The sequence below is a fragment of the Aspergillus ochraceoroseus genome (genome assembly GCF_002846915.1).
Source record: "Aspergillus ochraceoroseus IBT 24754 chromosome Unknown P175scaffold_4, whole genome shotgun sequence".
Lineage (NCBI taxonomy): Eukaryota > Fungi > Ascomycota > Eurotiomycetes > Eurotiales > Aspergillaceae > Aspergillus > Aspergillus ochraceoroseus.
The window spans coordinates 2,453,946-2,477,088 of NW_024468479.1; the positions used below are offsets into that span (position 1 = coordinate 2,453,946).

The 23,143-nt window shown below is 17.3% G+C and overlaps 1 protein-coding gene across 1 annotated transcript; it reads left to right on the plus strand.

Annotated features, from left to right (window-relative positions):
• Positions 1-793: 793 nt before the first annotated feature.
• Positions 794-994, plus strand: P175DRAFT_0436525 (uncharacterized protein; the record flags this gene model as incomplete). Its single annotated transcript, XM_040893806.1, has 1 exon — positions 794-994. A coding segment is annotated over one exon (201 nt), but the record flags the coding sequence as incomplete, so codon positions are not given.
• Positions 995-23,143: the final 22,149 nt, after the last annotated feature.

A 23,143-nucleotide genomic window follows, 5' to 3' on the forward strand; every position in this document is an offset into this window, starting at 1 on the left:
AATAAAATATAATTATAAGATTTATAATAAAAAATTATTAATTATTATTTATTACTTTAAAGAATAGTACTTTAAACTAGAAAGAACTTTATTACTTATAAAGATTATTATAGACTACTAGAATCTAGAATATTTTATATTAATTAAGCTACTAAATTATTAATAAGCCTGCTAGTCTAAATTTCTATTAAGATTTAACTTCTAAATATATTACTACTTCAGGAAGTTAGGTACTAAGCCTGATATACTAACCAGGAGATTAAAGGACCTACCTAAGGAAGGGAATAAATAATTTCTTTACTAGAGCTAGACTATTCTAAAATCTAAAAACTTACTGCCTAAGACTACTACTAATCTAAGATTAAATACTAATAGCTAATATTAAGTATACTTTACTAAATAACCTACTATTAATAAATTAATCTCCCTACCACTAATATTATAACTACTATTTAATAGAGCTTATTTATAAGATAAGAAGCTCTAGTTTATTCTAAATATCTTAAAGAATAGTCTACTAAGATATCTTAATATTATACTAGCTAATTATAAATATACTAGTCTATACCTAAGATATTAAGACTAACTTTACATACCTAATTATAATAAGATAAAAACTAAAATACTAAGACTCTATTATAAAAATCCTATTACTAGATATTCTAAAAGAACTAAGATATATAAATTAATATTATATAAATATTTCTAGCCTAGGATCTATAAGTATATTAACTAATAAATCTAGAATTATTATCTCTATTACTAAATTACTCCTTTCTAAGAAGTAAAGTAAGGAGTACTAAAGTTTCTACTAATTCTTAAACATGCCTGGCAAGATATAAGTATAGACTTTATTATATATTTATTATTAAATAATAACTATAATACTATTCTAGTTATAGTTAATTATCTAATAAAGATAAAGTACTTCCTCCCCTGTACTAGGATAATTAATACTAAAGAAATAGCTAATCTATACCTTAAGTATATCTAGAAACTCTATAATATCCCTAAAATAATTATATTAAATTATAGAGTCTAATTTATTATTACTTTCTAGAAATACCTAATATCCTGCCTAAAGATCTATAATTTATTATTTATTACTTATTACCTTAAGATTAATAGCTAAACTAAATATACTAATACTATTTTAGGATAATACTTGCAAGTATATATATTATACCTATAAGATAATTAGTCTAAATAGCTATTAATAATTAAGTTTACTACTAACTTTATTTACTCTAAGTCTACAAGAGTATTACTATTTATGGCTAACTATAGATTCTACTTAATATTAGGGTTTAAACTAAGCTACCCTACTATCTACTCTACTAAAAAAAATACTAAGAAATTTACTAATATTATATATAAGATTTATAAGTTTATCTATATTAAGATTCTATTTACTTAAGCTTATTATAAAGTATAAGCTAACTACTAAAGGCAACCTGCATATTACTATACTATAAGGCAAGAAGTCTAGCTAGACACCTATAATATCTAAATACTCTACTTATAGAAGAAGTTAGACTAGAAAAACTTTAGGCTATACTAAGTTAAAAGGATTATTAATCTATATACTTATAAACTTAAACTACTTAAAAGTATAAGAATCTATTCTATATTTAATATATTTCTACTCTACCCTACTACTAATAACCCTCTATCTAGTTAATATCCTGATCTGCTACTACCTGTTAAAGTAGAAGAATTAAAAGAATAGGAAGTTAAGGAAGTCCTTAATTTCTAATAAGTTTATTAAGGCTGTGGCAAACTTAAGCTGCAATATATTATTAAGTAGATTAAATATAATAAGCTAATTAAAGAGCCTGCTAAATATCTAGAGAATATCTACTAACTAGTAAATAATTACTACCTCTATTATTCTAAGAAACCCTGGCTGATTCCTCCCTAGTCTTAATAGAGCTTGACCCTAAGGAGAGGGGTACTATTATGGTGCGAAGCTATAATATCTATCTAGTTAGATTCTATCTTAACTATCTACTCTTATTCCTGTATTTAAGCCATGTTGTCCTTAATCCTGTTGTAGCTCTTCGAGCTATGTCCTGTCTATTACCTAATACCTACTATTCTGCTGTTCTGTCTGGTTAGCTCCTAGTCAATGAATATCTGAATCTGACTCTGCCCCCTGACACCTATAAGTAGTAAGACTTTATATTAAATTTAATAAATATAAATTCTTTATATATAAAATAAAGTTTTTAAGATTAATTATAAATAAAAATAGCTTCTAAATAGATCTTAATAAAATAAAAATAATTACTAAGTAGGAAATACTAATTTATCTAACTAATATTCAAGCCTTTATTAGCTTTAGGAACTTTTACTACTAATTTATTTATAATTTTTTAAAAATTATTAGATTATTAGTTAATTTAATTAAAAAGAATATTAATTTTAACTAGATACTTATTTATTAAAAAGTATTTAAATAATTAAAAGCTACTTTTATAAATATCCTAATATTAAAATTTTTTAACTAGTTAAAAGATATAATTCTAGAAATTAATATCTTTAATTATATATTTACTAAAGTACTATTATAATATAATAATAAAAATATATTATACTCTATTATATTTTTTTTTAAGAAATATTTTATAATAGAATATAATTATAAAATTTATAATAAAGAATTATTAGTTATTATTTATTACTTTAAAGAATAATACTCTAAATTAAAAAGGACTCTATTACCTATAAAGATTATTATAAATTATTAGAATCTAGAATATTTTATATTAATTAAGCTATTAAATTATTAATAAGCCTGCTAGTTTAAATTTTTATTAAGATTTAACTTCTAAATATATTATTATCTTAAGAAGTTAGATATTAAGCCTAATATATTAATTAGGAGATTAGAGGACTTATTTAAGGAGAGAAATAAATAATTTCTTTATTAAAATTAGATTATTTTAAAATCTAAAAATCTACTATCTAAAATTATTACTAATTTAAGACTAAATATTAATAATTAATATTAAGTATACTTTATTAAATAACCTATTACTAATAAATTAATCTTTCTATTATTAATATTATAATTACTATTTAATAGAGCTTATTTATAAGATAAGAAGTTCTAGTCTATTCTAAATATCCTAAAAAATAGTCTACTAAGATATCCTAATATTATACTAGCTAATTATAGATATACTAGTCTATACTTAAGATATTAAGACTAATTTTATATACTTAATTATAATAAGATAAAAATTAAAATACTAAAACTCTATTATAAAAATCTTACTATTAAATATTCTAGAAAAACTAAGATATATAAATTAATATTATATAAATATTTCTAGTCTAGGATTTATAAATATATTAATTAATAAATTTAAAATTATTATTTTTACTATTAAATTATCCCTTTTTAAGAAGTAAAGTAAGAAATATTAAGATTTCTACTAATTCTTAAACATGCCTAGTAAGATATAAGTATAGACTTTATTATATACTTATTATTAAGTAATAATTATAATATTATCCTAGTTATAATTAATTATTTAATAAAGATAAAATATTTCCTTCCTTATACTAGAATAATTAATATTAAAGAAATAATTAATCTATATTTTAAATATATCTAGAAACTTTATAATATTCCTAAAATAATTATATTAAATTATAAAATCTAATTTATTATTACTTTCTAAAAATATCTAATATCTTATTTAAAAATTTATAACTTATTATTTACTATTTATTATTTTAAGACTAATAATTAAATTAAATATACTAATATTATTTTAGAATAATACTTATAAATATATATATTATACTTATAAGATAATTAATTTAAATAATTATTAATAATTAAATTTATTACTAACTTTATTTATTCTAAGTTTATAAAAATATTACTATTTATAGCTAATTATAGATTTTACCTAATATTAAGATTTAAATTAAGCTACTTTACTATTTACCTTATTAAAAAAGATATTAAGAAATTTACTAATATTATATATAAGATTTATAAGTTTATTTATATTAAGATCTTATCTACTTAAGCCTGTTATAAAGTATAAGTTAATTATTAAAGATAATCTATATATTACTATACTATAAGGTAAGAAGTCTAGCTAGATACCTATAATATTTAAATATTCTATCTATAAAAGAAGTTAGACTAGAAAAATTTTAGATTATATTATATTAAGAAGATTATTAGCCTATATATTTATAAATTTAAATTACTTAAAAATATAAGAATTTATTTTATATTTAATATATTTTTACTTTATTCTATTACTAATAATTCTTTACTTAATTAATACTTTAATTTACTACTACTTATTAAAGTAAAAGAATTAGAAGAATAAAAAATTAAGGAAGTTTTTAATTTCTAATAGATTTATTAAGATTATAATAAATCTAAACTATAATATATTATTAAGTAAATTAAATATAATAAGCTAATTAAAGAGCCTGCTAAGTATCTAAAGAATATCTACTAACTAGTAAATAATTATTACCTTTATTATCCTAAGAAATCCTAACTAATTTCTTCCTAGTCTTAATAAAGTTTAACCCTAAGAAAAGGGGTATTATTATAGTATAAAGCTATAGTATTTATCTAGTTAGATTTTATTTTAATTATTTATTTTTATTCCTATATTTAAGTTATATTATCCTTAATCCTATTATAGCTCTTCAAGCTATGTCCTATCTATTATCTAATATCTACTATTCTGCTATTCTGTCTAGTTAGCTCCTAGTTAATGAATATCTGAATCCAACTCTGTCCCCTGACAATAAGTATCCTATTCTTACCTAATATCTAGTTCCTATTATTCTAGCCTAGTAGTACTAAGAAATCTTCCTAGTTCTATTCTACTTAATTATCTAATTATATCTCCTATACCTAGAAGAGATTTAGATATTATAAATTTATTTTATACTTACTATATATTATACTCCCTTAGAAGAGAATAATATAAGTATAAGAAATATTTTTATTATAGAAATAAAATATACTATATAAAGAATTATTCTTTATTTAATTAATATTTTATATAAATTTAAAAATAAATAAATATACTAGTATATTATTCTAACTTAATTCTTATTATAATATTATCTACTTTCTATACTATAGCTTAGAATAACTACCTTACTATTTTAAAAAAATCTAACTAACTATACTCCTCTAATATCTTACCTAACTTAGAAAATAGAGTTTATCTAGCTATAATTATTATCTAGTACTAAAATATATATAAAAGCCCTTATTACTAGATATATTACTCTACCTATCTTATATTATTACTAAATTAACTAACTTTCCTAATCCTTATTATATACATGCTAATCTAATAGTATAGTAGGTATAACTATATTAAAAAAATCTAAAAATACTAATTTATATTATAATTAATTCTAAAATTAAAGAAGTTAATTTTATAAATTATTAATAAATAAAAATATATAAACTAAAAATTATTTTACTCTTTTATTTAATATTTTTATTTAGTTTCTATAATAAGAAAGTAGAAAAAAATATAATAATTTATTATATAAAAATTAACTTATTATTAAATAATTATTATAATTAAAAATCTATTTTCTATATTATTTATTTCTCTTACTATCTAATTATTCTAGAACTAGCCTAATTTATTATATATAATTTAAAGATATATTTCTCTAATTAAATAATTATATTTAATAACTAATATTACTATAAATATTATAATATACTTCTTAAGTCTATAAAAATAAGAGTCCTAATAAATATTCTCTAGAAGAATTAACTTAAATAATTAAATTAATAAAAAAAATTACTAGAGTTAAAACCCTTTATATTTATAAAAATATACTAAATATTCTTAAGAATACTAGCTATATATACCTACTATCTAGTATAGAAACTATACTAGACTTTATTAAATAAAGTTAATAAAGAATTAAAGTATAAAGATACTAGTTTTAAATTACTATTTATATTTTTCCTAAAATTATAAGATTTTTAAGATATATTTAATCTCTAAGAAATAAAGAAGCTATTATTATACTAACTATATAATTATAATATTAAGATTTAAAAAGAAAAATAATCTTTATTTAATAAATTATACCTAATATTATAAGTATAATTAATTATTTTAAAGAAATAATTAAAAAAGAATCTAAAAAAAGATTTTATATATTCTAGCTTATTTCTAGCTATTTTTTCTATTCTATCCCACAAGGGTTGAGGAAGGCTACTAGGGTGGCTCTAGGGTTTGGCAGAGGACCAGTGCTGATTGGTCAGCTTATTATAGGGTGGCTTAATTTTCAGGAGTAGGGTGCCTATAGAATCTATTATATATTATAGCTTAAATTTTTACTAGATATAGATTAACTACTTAAATTATAAATTCTTAAATTTTAAAACTTATAGATATTAGGTAAATATATAATATTATATTAAAATTAGTTAGGATTTTATTAAAGATTTAGTAAGGAATAAACTAGGATTATTATATATAGAGGTAATAGATTAGTAGTATTAATAAATTAAATATTTAGAGACTAGTTTAGTTAAAAAGTCTAGTTAAATTTAGATTTCTTTAAGTATTTCTATTAATTTCTTTATCTAATATTATATTTTTATCTATACCTAGCTATCTCCTATCTATATTTTATTATAGAATACTAGCTATTTAAGAAAATCCTTATATTATAAATTATTATATATTACTAGTACTAGTATAGTATTTATTCTAAAGAGGTTATAATATATTTATAAAAGAAGTATTTTCTTAAGCTATAGAATAATTAATCTATTATTTAAGTAGTAACTAGCTAGATAAGAATTATTTAATAACTAGATAATTTATATATTCTTTATATACTAGATATACTAGTTCTTATTATTCTTATTTATATTAATAGACTATTATACTAGTATAGCTATAATAAAGAATTAGAGTAATATATATATATTATTACTAATATTAAATTTATATAAAATTATTAGAAAGAAATATATAATTAGATCTAATACTAGTTTTATAAAGAGATTCCTATTTAGGAGTAAGAGAAATAATAAATCTAATTTTAGTAATTATTCTATCTAGTTACCTAGTAATAGGTATTTTCTAGCTAGAAAAACTTCTATTTAATATATATTTTATTATATAATCTCTAGTCTAAGAAGTAATTTATCCTAATTATTATTTATAAGTAGCTAGTTATAAAAATTAAGGTATAGATAATAATAGATAAGTAAGAAGTAATTATCTAAATTATCTAGACTAAAAAGCTCTAAAATACTAATCTATAGTTATATATAATCTACTAGGCCTGATATTTAACTAATATATATATTCTAGACCTATTTATAATAATAATTATTCTTAATCTTAAGCTAGAGAACCTTATAAGTAATATTATATATATAATATAAGATATTATAAAGTTACTAGTCTAGTATAACTAATATATAATAAAATAATATAAGAATAAGATTTAAATAGCTACTATATATATTATATTATACTAGATCTTATACTAGTTATTATAAATATATATAAATAAGAAAAGTATCTAAAATTATATTTAATTATAATAATAAATTTTACTATTTATTATTTATATATAAATAAACTAGTTATAAAAATAATAATTATAATATATTATAATTATCTAATAATAAAAAATATAATAGTAATTATAATAAATAATTATATAGGAATTCTAGTATAGTCCTAATTTTATAAAAATTAAGAATTAGCCTCTTATAGTCTAGTTATTTATTATAATTATAATTAAGATTATATACTTAAAGTTTTATATTAAATTATTAAATTAAAAGATTAAAATTTATAAGTATAAGAGCCTATTAATCTATATTATAATTATATTAGATTAAGGAGAGATAATCTAATAAAGCTTTAAAAATTACCTACCTATTATTTTCTAAATATTAAAAATAATATACTTTATACTTATATAAAAAGTATTATAGCTAGATTTATAATATATAAAGATTATTTATATATAGGCTATAGCTATAGAATAAGGATTATAAATAAAGAATATTATAAATAAAGAGTTAAGATTTATTATTAATAAAAAATATATAAAGAGATTTAATATTTTTATTATATTTTCTTTATCTAATCTATTATCTAGCCTACTTAATTTACTTATAATTTTTATCTACTAGATTTTCTAAATCTAGAGAATACTATTTTAAGCTAAAGTAGATTAAATAATCTAGTAATTTATAATCTATAGCTAGTATAAGCCTATAAAAATATTACTAGATTAATAAACTTTTAAATTAAAGATTTATTATAATATTACTATTCCTAAGTATATAATCTAGATAAGATAGGAGTAATTATTATATAAGGAGATAAGTTTTATTATAAGTAAGTTTTAGAAATTTATATATAACTTAATTAAAGTTATATAAGAGTTTATAGTAAAGTTATTATATTAATTTAATCTAGATTAATAGCCTGCTATTTTATAAAATTAGTTATTTAATAACTTTATTAAAGCTACCCCTAGCTAGAGTTTTTTATAAGATATGCAGACCTAATAGTCTATAGCTAGGTATAGCTAGCTACTAGACTAGATTATATAGGAACCTGCTATAGCCTATATATTTATTATTTAGGGAGAGGTTAATAGCCTTAAAATCTAGAAGTATTTTTAGTAAGTAATCTAGTTTAAGGAGAAGCTAGTAATAATTATATATTTAATTAGTAGGGTACCTATATAAGTCCTAAAATTATTAAGTATTTAATATATAAATATTAAAATTAATTAGTATTAAAATATATATATTAAGAATAATATAGTAATATTTATTATTATATATTATAAAGAATTTTATACTAGTAATAATATAAAAATTATTTATTAATATTTATTTTAAATAATTAGTAAATTAATTATATAATATTTATAATTAATATTATTATTTATATAATAGCTAGTAATATTCTATATTAATTAATATTTATATTATTATCTTAATTACTATTATAATTTAAGATTATAGAGACTTAATATTAGTAATAGCTAGAACTAGACTAGTAAGTAATTCTATAAGATATTAAAGTAGGAGAACTAGACTAGTATAAGGTTATTATACCTACTTAATATTATTTATTATTAGAATATTATAGTAGGTATTAACTATTATTTTTTATATTTATTTAGTATATTCCTGAATAATATATAGATTAAATAAGAGTAAGAAATAGCTATTATAGAGATAGATAAGGATCTTAATAAGATTAAGAATATTATAAATAAGCAGGCTAGCTATATCCTTTATATAGCTAGAATAATATATAGCTAGAAAGTAATTAAATTTAAAGATAGTATTACTATATAATAGTTAAAATTCTAGGTATCTAGTATAAACTAGTACTAATTTTTAAAATTTATTTAGGAGAATTATTTTATATTAGATAAGTAAAAGAACCTATAGAAGAAATAGATAATAAACTATTAAATCTAGTAATAAATATAATTATAAATAATTAATTTAGAGTAGGTATTATAATATATAATTAAGTAAGAGATTATATTTTATAGAATATAAGGGCTAGTTATTAAAATTATTTAGAATAATATTAGTCTAGTTATAATTATTATACTTACTAGAAATAAGAAAAATATATTATTTATATTACTTATATATATTACTTTAGAAGATTATATTATTATAATTATTTTATTAATTTTATTATAAATTAATTTAATATAATAATACTAGATACTAGAGATTTATTATATATTATAAAAAAATTATTACCCTTCTAATAAAATTATAATAGTACTAATTATACTTAAATTTATTAAGAATTTTAATTTCTATATATTTTTAAACTAGTAGTAGTTACTATAGTAGCTAGACTAGATTATTATTAATAAATACTATATAATATTAAACCTATAGAAGGATTTCTAGCCTATTATAGTCTAATTAGGCTAATTAACTAGTATCTATATATAAATAATATATTTAATAGCTATATTATCCCTATCTAGTAAAGTTATATTTTTATAATAGATCTAGTACTAGTCTAGTAAGATTAGTATATATTATAGCTAGACTAGCTATCTAAATATAATATATTATATATACTAGCTAATATTACTATATAGGATATTTTAGAAGCTATACTAGTAATTAACTACTTCTAGAGTAATTAGTTTTATCTAGGCATGTATTTACTAGGCCTATAATAACTAGATTATTATATATACTAATATTAAGAGTTAGGTAAAGATTATTAATTAAGAAATTAAGTATAAATTATATTATAATATAATATTAGATTAAGCTAGGATTATATAGTAGTTCTAGACTAAATAAATTTAGATTATTAGTATTACTAGTATATTAAGTATAAGGATTAATATCCCTAATATCTAGTATATAATTTATATTAACTAGCTATAAATATTATTAGATTATAGGTAAGAAAGTAGCTATACTAGGTATAATAATATTACTAGTAAAACTATTATTATCCAGCCCTAGGAGTAGAATAGCCTAGATTTATAGATTAACTAAGTTATTAAGACTAATTTTAAATATATATAGTAATATATAGAGGTCTAGAAAGTTTTATATTAATAATATATATTAAACTAATACTTAAATAAGACTATTAATAGGTATTCCTAGTAATAATACTAGAATATTAATCTAGAGAAGTTACTATATAATATATATAATCTTAAATAAGAAATATAAGAGTTAGTTAGTCCTACTTTAATATTACTAATCTTAGTAGCCCTTAATTTAATATCTAGAGTACTATTATCTTTATTACCTATCTAATTAGTACTACTTATATTCCTATTTACCCCCTATCTAGTTACTTAAGTAATATCTATTTAGATAGATAATTTATTTATATTCTAGATGCCCCCTAAGTCTAGGTTTAGGTATATAAGTAATCCTTATATAGTAATCCTTATACTAGTAGCTATTCTACCTTATCTATAATACTACTAGATAGCTATTTATTAATAGTCTAGGACTATATAGGCTAGAATTAATTATAAATTTATTAAGTAGGAAGCCTAAATATAGTTAAATTAATATTATATTTATATTATTAGTAACTAGAATAGTAATTATAAGTTATATTTATACTAATACTTTAATAGCTAGGTTACTAAATAGTAGATAATCTAAGTCTAGTCCTAAATAAATTATATCCTATTCTAGTATTATTATATATATAGCATGCCCTAATTTATTTATTTAAGGTAATAAGTCTACTAGCTATATATATAATATAGTATATTAGTTTTACTTATTACTAGAATATTATATACATTATATAGAAAGGCTATATATAATATATTTAAGTAATATTTATATAGCTAGATTATTAAAGGCTGTATAGTATTCTCTAATAAAGGGAATTAGCAGGCTATTAAGTCCTATCCCACAAGGGTTAAGGAAGGCTACTAGGGTGGCTCTAGGGTTTAATAAAGGACTAATACTGATTAGTTAGCTTATTATAGGGTAGCTTAATTTTTAAAAATAAGATACTTATAGAATCTATTATATATTATAGCTTAAATTTTTATTAAATATAGATTAGCTACTTAAATTATAAATTCCTAAGTTTTAGAGCTTATAAGCATCAAGTAAATATATAATATTATATTAAAATTAGTTAGGATTTTATTAAAAATTTAGTAGGGGATAGACTAGGATTACTATATATAGAGATAATAGATTAGTAGTACTAGTAAACTAAATATTTAGGGGCTAATCTAGTTAAAAAGTCTAATTAAATTTAGATTTTTTTAAATATTTTTATTAATTTTTTTATCTAATATTATATTTTTATCTATATCTAGCTACTCTCTATTTATATTTTATTATAAAATACTAGTTATTTAAAAAGATTCTTATACTATAAATTATTATATATTACTAGTACTAGTATAGTATTTATTCTAAAGAGATTATAATATACTTATAAAAGAAGTATTTTTTTAAGCTATAGAATAATTAATCTATTACTTAAGTAATAGCTAGTTAGGTAGAAATTATTTAGTAACTAGATAATTTATATATTTTCTATATATTAGATATATTAATTTTTATTATTTTTATTTATACTAATAAGTTATTATACTAGTATAATTATAGTAAGGAACTAGAGTAATATATATATATTATTATTAGTATTAAATTTATATAAAATTACTAGAAAGAAGTATATAATTAGATCTAGTACTAATTTTATAGAAAGATTCCTATCTAAAAGTAGAAGAAATAGTAGATCTAGCTTTAATAATTATTCTATTTAATTATCTAATAATAAATATTTCCTAGCTAGAAAAACTCCTATTTAGTATATATTCTATTATATAATTCCTAGCCTAAAAAATAATCTATCCTAATTACTATCTATAAGTAGCTAGTTATAGAGATTAAGGCATGGGTAGTAATAGATAAGTAGAAGGTAATTATCTAGATTATTTAGATTAGAAAGCTCTAGAATACTAATCTATAATTATATATAACTTATTAGATCTAGTATTTAACTAATATATATATTTTAGATTTACTTATAATAATAATTATTCTTAATCTTAAGCTAGAGGACCCTATAAGTAATATTATATATATAATATAGAATACTATAAAATTACTAATTTAATATAGCTAGTATATAGTAAAATAATATAGAAATAAAATTTAAATAGCTATTATATATACTATATTATATTAAACCCTATACTAGCTATTATAGGTATATATAAATAAAAAGAGTATTTAAAATTATATCTAGTTATAATAATAGATTTTACTATTTATTATCTATATATAAATAAATTAATTATAAAAGTAGTAACTATAATATATTATAATTATCTAGTAGTAGAAAATATAGTAGTAGTTATAATAAATAGCTATATAGAAATCCTAGTATAATCCTAACTTTATAAAGGTTAAGGATTAGTCCCTTATAATCTAGCTATTTATTATAACTATAATTAAGACTATATATTTAGAATTTTATATTAAATTATTAAATTAGAAAATTAAGATTTATAAATATAAGAGCCTGTTAATCTATACTATAGCTATATTAGATTAGAAAGAAATAATTTAGTAAGATCTTAAGAATTATTTATTTATTATTTCTTAAATATTAAAAGTAGCATACTTTATACTTATATAAAAAGTATTATAGCTAGATCTATAATATATAAAGATTATCTATATATAAACTATAGTTATAGAATAAGAGTTATAGATAAGAGATACTATAGATAAAGAATTAAAATTTATTATTAATAAAAAGTATATAAAGAGACCTAATATTTCTATTATATCTTTCTTATCTAGTTTACTACTTAGCCTATTTAGTTTATTTATACCTTCTATCTACTAGATTCCCTAAATCTAGAGAATACTATTTTAAGCTAGAATAAACTAGATAATCTAGTAATTTATAATTTATAGCTAGTATAAGCCTATAAAAATATTATTAAATTAGTAGATCTTTAGACTAAAAATTTATTATAATATTATTACTCCTAAGTATATAATTTAGATAAAATAGAAGTAATTATTATATAAGAAGATAAGTTTTATTATAGGTAAGTTTTAGAAATTTATATATAATTTAATTAGGACTATATAAAAGTTTATAGTAGGGTTATTATACTAATTTAATTTAGATTAATAGCCTGCTATTTTATAAGATTAGTTATTTAATAATCTTATTAAAGCTACCCCTAGCTAGAGTTTTTTATAAAATATATAAATCTAGTAGCTTATAGCTAGATATAGCTAATTAATAGACTAGATTATATAAGAACTTACTATAATCTATATATTTATTATCTAGAGAGAGATTAATAGCCCTAAAATTTAGAAATATTTCTAGTAAATAGCCTAATTTAAGGAAAAACTAGTAATAATTATATATTTAATTAATAAGATACCTATATAAGTCCTAAAATTATTAAGTATCTAGTATATAAATACTAAAATTAACTAGTATTAAAATATATATATTAAAGATAATATAATAATATTTATTACTATATATTATAAAGAATTTTATATTAATAATAATATAAAAATTATTTATTAGTATTTATTTTAGATAATTAATAAATTAATTATATAATATTTATAATTAATATTATTATTTATATAGTAGCTAATAATATTCTATATTAATTAATATTTATACTATTATTCTAATTATTATTATAACTTAAAATTATAGGAACCTAATATTAGTAATAGCTAGGACTAGACTAGTAAGTAATTCTATAAGATATTAAAATAAGAAAGCTAGACTAATATAAGATTATTATATTTACTTAATATTACTTATTATTAGAATATTATAATAAGGATTAGTTATTATTTTTTATACTTATCTAGTATATTCCTAAATAATATATAAGTAAAATAAAAGTAGAAGATAGCTACTATAAAAATAAATAAGAATCTTAATAAGATTAGGAATATTATAAATAAGTAGGCTAGTTATACTTTTTATATAACTAGAATAATATATAGCTAGGAAATAACTAAGTTTAAAGGTAATATTATTATATAATAATTAAAATTCTAGATATCTAGTATAGACTAGTACTAATTTTTAAAATTTATTTAAGAGGACTACCCTATATTAGGTAAGTAGGAGAACTTATAGAAGAAATAAGTAATAAATTACTAAGTCTAGTAATAAGTATAATTATAGGTAATTAATTTAGAATAAGTATTATAATATATAATTAGATAGGAGATTATATTTTATAAAATATAGAGACTAGTTATTAAAGTTATCTAGAATAGTACTAGTCTAATTATAATTATTATATTTATTAGGAATAAGAAAAATATATTATTTATATTATTTATATATATTATCTTAAGAAATTATATTATTATAATTATTTTATTAATTTTATTATAAGCTAATTTAATATAATAATATTAAATATTAGGAATTTATTATATATTATAAGAAAGTTACTACTTTCTTAATAAAGTTATAATAATATTAATTATATCTAAATTTATTAAGAATCTTAATTTTTATATATTTTTAAACTAGTAATAATTACTATAGTAATTAGACTATATTATTATTAATAAATATTATATAATATTAAACCTGCAGAAAGATTTCTAGCCTATTATAATCTAGTTAGGTTAATTAGCTAGTACCTATATATAAATAATATATTTAATAATTATATTACTCCTATCTAGTAAAGCCATATTTTTATAGTAGATCTAGTACCAGCCTAGTAAGATTAGTATATATTATAGCTAGACTAGTTATCTAAATATAGTATACTATATATACTAGCTAATATTACTATATAAGGTATTTTAGGAGCTGTACTAGTAGTTAACTATCTCTAGAGTAATTAATTTTATCCAGGCATATATTTATTAAGCTTGTAATAACTAGGTTATTATATATACTAATATTAAGAGTTAGGTAGAGACTATTAGTTAGGAAATTAAGTATAAATTATATTATAGTATAGTATTAAATTAAGCTAGGATTATATAATAGTTCTAGGCTAGCTAGATCTAAATTATTAGTATTATTAGTATATTAAATATAGAAATTAATATTTCTAATATCTAGTATATAATTTATATTAGCTAGTTATAAATATTATTAAATTATAAGTAAAAAAGTAACTATACTAAATATAATAGTATTACTAGTAAAGTTATTATTATCTAGCCTTAGGAATAAGATAGCCTAGATCTATAAATTAACTAGATTATTAAAGCTAATTTTAAGCATGTATAATAATATATAGAGATTTAGGGAATTTTATATTAATAGTATATATTAGACTAGTATTTAAATAAGATTATTAATAAGTATTTTTAATAGTAATACTAGAATATTAATCTAAAGAAATTACTATATAATATATATAATCTTAAGTAGGGAATATAAAAATTAGTTAGTTTTATTTTAATATTACTAATTCTAGTAGTTTCTAGCTTAATATTTAGGATATTACTATCTCTATTATCTATCTAATTAGTACTACTTATATCTTTATTTATTCTTTATTTAGTTACTTATATAATATCTATTTAAATAAATAATTTATTTATATCCTAGGTACCTCTTAAGTCTAGGTTTAGATATAGAAGTAGCCCTTATATAGTAGCCCCTATACTAGTAGCTATTCTACCCTATTTATAATATTACCCAGCAGCCATCTATTAGTAGTCTAGGGCCATATAGGCTAGAATTAACTATAAATTTATTAAATAAGAAACCTAAATATAATTAAATTAGTATTATATTTATATTACTAGTAGCTAGAATAATAATTGTAAGTTATATTTATATTAATACTCTAATAACTAGACTATTAAATAATAGATAATCTAGATCTAGTTTTAAGTAAATTATATTTTATTCTAGTATTATTATATATATAGCATGCTTTAATTTATTTATTTAGGATAGCAGGCCTACTAGCTATATATATAATATAATATATTAGTTTTACTTATTATTAAGATATTATATAGACTATATAAGGAGGCTATATATAATATATTTAAGTAATATTTATATAGCTAGATTATTAAAGGCTGTATAATATTCCCTAATAAGGGAAATTAGTAGGCTATTAAGTCTTATCCTATAAAGGTTAAAAAAGGCTACTAGGGTGGCTCTAGGGTTTTATAGAGGACTAGTACTAATTAGTTAATTTATTATAGGGTAGCTTAATTTTTAGGAGTAGAGTATCTATAAAACCTATTATATATTATAGCTTAAATTTTTACTAAATATAGATTAGCTACTTAAATTATAGATTTTTAAATTTTAGAACCTATAAATATTAGGTAAATATATTATAATATATTAAAATTAGTTAAGATTTTATTAAAGATTTAGTAAAAAATAAATTTAGATAATTATATATAATAGTAATAGATTAATTATACTAGTAAATTAAATAATTAAGGACTAATTTAGTTAAAAAGCTTAATTAAATTTTAATTTTTTTAAGTATTTTTATTAATTTTCTTATCTAATATTATATTTTTATCTATATCTAGCTATTACTTATTTATATTTTATTATAAAATACTAGCTATTTAAGAAGATTCTTATATTATAAATTATTATATATTACTAGTACTAGTATAGTATTTATCTTAAGAAGATTATAATATACTTATAAAAGAAGTATTTTCTTAAATTATAAAATAATTAATCTATTACTTAAGTAATAACTAGCTAGATAGAAATTATTTAGTAACTAGATAATTTATATATTCTTTATATATTAGATATACTAGTTCTTATTATTCTTATTTATATTAATAAGCTATTATACTAGTATAATTATAGTAAGGGACTAGAGTAATATATATATATTATTATTAATATTAAATTTATATAAAATTACAAGAAAGAAATATATAATTAGATTTTATACTAATTTTATAGAGAGATTCCTGCCTAGAAGTAAGAAAAGTAATAGATCTAGTTTTAATAATTATTTTATTTAGTTATCTAGTAATAGATATTTTCTAGCTAGAAAAATTCCTATTTAATATATATTTTATTATATAATCTTTAGCTTAAAAAATAATCTATTTTAATTATTACTTATAAGTAGCTAGTTATAGAGATTAAGATATAGGTAACTATAAATAAATAGGAAGTAGTTATTTAGATTATCTAAACTAGAGAGCTCTAGGATATTAATCTATAATTATATATAATTTACTAGGCTTGGTATTTAGCTAATATATATATTCTAGACCTGCTTATAATAGTAGCTACTCCTAATTTTAAGCTAGAGGACCCTATAAGTAGTACTATATATATAATATAAGATATTATAAAGTTACTAGCTTAATATAGCTAGTATATAGTAAAATAGTATAAGAATAGGATTTAAATAACTATTATATATATTATATTATATTAAATCTTATACTAGCTATTATAAGTATATATAAATAAGAAAAATATTTAAGATTATATTTAACTATAGTAATAAATTTTACTATTTATTATTTATATATAAATAAACTAGCTATAGAAGTAGTAATTATAGTATATTATAATTATTTAATAATAGAAAATATAGTAATAGTTATAATAAATAGCTATATAAGAATCCTAGTATAGTCCTAATCTTATAAAGATTAAGGATTAGCTTCTTATAATCTAATTATTTATTATAATTATAATTAAGATTATATACTTAAAGTTTTATATTAAGTTATTAAATTAGAAAATTAAGATCTATAAATATAAGAGCCTATTAATATATATTATAGCTATATTAGATTAGGGGGAGATAATCTAGTAAGGCCTTGAAAATTACTTATTTATTATTTTCTAAATATTAAAAGTAATATACTTTATATTTATATAAAAAATATTATAGCTAGATTTATAATATATAAAGATTATTTATATATAGGTTATAGCTATAGAATAAGGATTATAAATAGAAAATATTATAAATAAAGAGTTAGAGTTTATTATTAATAAAGAGTATATAAAGAGATCTAATATTCTTATTATATTCTCCCTATCTAGCCTATTACTTAGCCTACTTAGCCTATTTATAGCCCTTATTTACTAGATTCTTTAAATCTAGGGAATACTATTTTGTCAGGGGACAGAGTTGGATTCAGATATTCATTGACTAGGAGCTAACCAGATAGAACAGTAGAATAGTAGGTATTAGGTAATAGATAGGATATAACTTAAAGAGCTATAATAAGATTAAGGATAATATAGCTTAAATATAGAAATAAGGGTAGATAATTAAGGTAGAATCTAATTAGATAAGTACTATAGCTTTATATTATGATAGTATCCCCCTTCTTAGGGTTAAGCTTTATTAAGACTAGGAAGAAATTAGCTAGAGTTTTTTAGAATAATAGAGATAATAATTATTTACTAGTTAATAAATATTCTCTAAATATTTAGTAAACTCTTTAATTAGCTTATTATATTTAATTTACTTAATAGTATATTATAGCTTAGGTTTATTATAGCCTTAATAAATTTATTAGAAATTAAGAACTTTTTTAATTTTTTATTCTTTTAATTCTTCTACTTTAATAAGTAATAGTAGATTAAGGTATTAATTAAATAAAGAATTATTAATAATAGAGTAAAGTAAAAATATATTAAATATAAAATAAATTTTTATATTTTTAAGTAATTTAAATTTATAAATATATAGGCTAATAATTTTCTTAATATAATATAGTTTAAAATTTTTTTAATTTAATTTCTTTTATAAATAAAGTATTTAAATATTATAAGTATCTAGCTAGACTTCTTATCCTATAATATAGTAATATATAGATTACTTTTAGTAATTAGCTTATATTTTATAATAAGCTTAAATAAATAGAATTTTAATATAAATAAACTTATAAATCTTATATATAATATTAATAAACTTTTTAATATTTTTTTTAATAAGATAAATAGTAGAGTAATTTAATTTAAATCTTAATATTAGGTAGAATTTATAATTAGTTATAAATAATAATATTTTTATAAACTTAGAATAGATAAAATTAGTAATAAACTTAATTATTAATAATTATTTAAACTAATTATTTTATAAGTATAATATATATATTTATAAGTATTATTCTAAGATAATATTAATATATTTAATTTAATTATTAATCTTAAGATAATAAATAATAAATAATAAATTATAGATTTTTAAATAAGATATTAAATATTTCTAGAAAGTAATAATAAATTAAACTTTATAATTTAATATAATTATTTTAAAAATATTATAGAATTTTTAAATATATTTAAGATATAGATTAGCTATTTCTTTAATATTAATTATCTTAATATAGAGAAGGAAGTACTTTATCTTTATTAAATAATTAATTATAATTAGAATAATATTATAATTATTACTTAGTAATAAATATATAATAAAGTCTATATTTATATCTTACTAGGTATATTTAAGAATTAGTAGAGACTTTAATACTTCTTATTTTACTTCTTAAAAAGGAGTAATTTAATAATAAAAATAATAATTCTAGACTTATTAATTAATATACTTATAGATTCTAGACTAGAAATATTTATATAATATTAATTTATATATTTTAGTTCTTCTAGAATATCTAATAATAAGATTTTTATAATAAAGTCTTAGTATTTTAATTTTTATCTTATTATAATTAGGCATGTAAAGTTAGTCTTAATATCTTAAGTATAAACTAGTATATTTATAATTAACTAGTATAATATTAGGGTATCTTAATAGATTATTCTTTAAAATATTTAGAATAAACTAGAGCTTCTTATCTTATAAATAAGCTCTATTAAATAATAATTATAATATTAATAGTAGGAAGATTAATTTATTAATAATAAGTTATTTAGTAAAGTATATTTAATATTAATTATTAATATTTAGTTTTAGATTAGTAGTAATCTTAAGTAATAAATTTTTAGATTTTAGAATAGTCTAACTCTAATAAAGAAATTATTTATCCCCCTCCTTAAATAGGTCCTCTAATCTTCTAATTAGTATATTAGGCTTAATACCTAACTTTCTAGAGTAGTAATATATTTAGAAGTTAAATTTTAATAGAAATTTAGACTAGCAGGCTTATTAATAATTTAGTAATTTAATTAATATAAAATACTCTAAATTCTAGTAATTTATAATAATCTTTATAAGTAATAAAATTTCTTTTAATTTAAGATATTATTCTTTAAAATAATAAATAATAACTAATAATTTTTTATTATAAATCTTATAATTATATTTTATTATAAAATATTTCTTAAAGAAAAATATAATAAGATATAATATATTTTTATTATTATATTATAATAATACTCTAGTAAATATATAATTAAAAATATTAATTTTTAAAATTATATTTTTTAACTAGTTAAAAAATTTTAATATTAAGATATTTATAAAAGTAATTTTTAATTATTTAAATATTTTTTAATAAATAAATATTTAATTAAAGTTAATATTCTTTTTAATTAAGTTAATTAATAGTCTAATAATTTTTAAAAAATTATAAATAAATTAGTAGTAAAAGTTCCTAAAGTTAATAAAGACTTAAATATTAGTTAGATAGATTAATATTTCTTACTTAATAATTATTTTTACTTTATTAAGGTTTATTTAGAAGCTATCTTTACTTATAATTAGTTTTAGAAACTTTATCTTATATATAAAAAATTTATATTTACTAAATTTAGTATAAAGTCTTATTACTTATAAGTATTTTAATACTTATTAAATATAATAAATATATTTAATATAAATTTAGCTATAAATTAGAATATTATCTAGATATATAATATAAAAAATATCTAGATAATTATATAGGGCTTTATTAATAAATCTTTAGAATAATATTAAAATTTTAGTAAGCCTAAATAGTATTACTAAGAATTTAAATAGACTTAATTAAGTTTAAAAAATAATAAGATATTCTTATTTTTTTTTAATTTATAGATTATTAAAAATAAAAATAATATTAATTTTTAAGAAATATCTTATTTTTTTTAGATTATTTAGTATCTTTTTTATTAATAATAATAAGTAATAATCTTTTATAATAATTATATTTAGGGCTTAATAATTTATATAGAATTATAGGCCTCCTCTAGATTTCTTTATAAATAGAATAGGGAATATAGTAAGAAAGAAATTAAGATAAATAAAATCTTTTTTTAGATTTTTTTTAATCTATTTCTTTAGAATTTTTAGTTTATCTTAGGATATATTATATAGGTTCTTAAAAAATAAGATTTTTCTAGGTAATAGTTTAATCTTATAATTATTAGATTAATAAGATAGCAGGTACTTAGTCTTCTTTAGTAAGAATATATTATAGAATTTAATAAACTTAGGAGATAATTACTCTTATAACTTAAATTTAATAATAATAATAAGATTTAAAGTAGCTTTAATATTAGTAATAATAATAGTAAATATCTAGTATTTATAGTAGATATATATAGTATAGATAGTAATTAAGACTCTAGTAATATTTTAGTTCTTTAGAAGTTTAAAGTAGGAATTAAGATATTAAGGAGAAGCTTTTAATAATATATTATATAATATTAAAATCTTTATAAGCTTTAAAAATATATTATAGTATTTCTTATAATAGGAGCTTTTAAATAGAATAGTATAATTAGTAAATCTAATCTAAAAATTATAAGTTTTTAATTAAAGTAAGTTAAAAATAATAAAAAAATATATAAGTTAAATTATAAGAAAAGTAATATTTTTTTTAATATAATTATAAATTTTTTAAATTAAATAAATAAAATAAGTAATATAATTAAACTTTACTAGAGTATTATTAAATTCTCTTAATAAGATAAGATTTCTTAATAATAGTATCTCTAGTTAATTATTTATAGCCTAATTATAATTTATAAAATATTTATTCTTAATTCTAGAATTAATTATAATAAAAGTTAGTAAAGTCTTATTAAAGATTTCTAGGTTAATAAATAAGATTATTAATTTAGATTAATAATTTTTTTTCTCTACTATTATTCTAATTATTATAGCCTTTAATAAATAGAGAGAGTACTAGGAGTATTCTTAATTATAGTTTAGATTAGAGATACTCTATTTTCTAATTTAAGAGATATAAGGTATTTAGTAGGTAGGATTCTAGTTAATAGGGAGTATAGGTCTAGTTTAGTAGTAGATATAAAGATATAGCTAGTTAGTCTTTAATTAGGATATAAGTAGCTACCTACTAGGTAATTAATATTACTATAGCAGTAATACAGGTATTAGATTTAATAATTAAGGTAATAAATAGTAGATAAATCTATTAGATCTTTAATAGGAGTAGTAATAATAATAGAATTAATAAGAATTATAAGAATTTAGGTAATAAAAGTTAGCTTTAAAATAAGTTAAAGAGATTAAGAATTTTTTATAGATAAAAATAGGGTAGTATTTATATAATAATAATAATAATTTTCTAGATTTTATAAATAATTAGTAAAATTATAATATTATAATAAGATTTTAAAATATATTAATATTTTTTAAAGTTCTTAACTAATAGCCTATTCTAAAATTATAGGTAAGATAT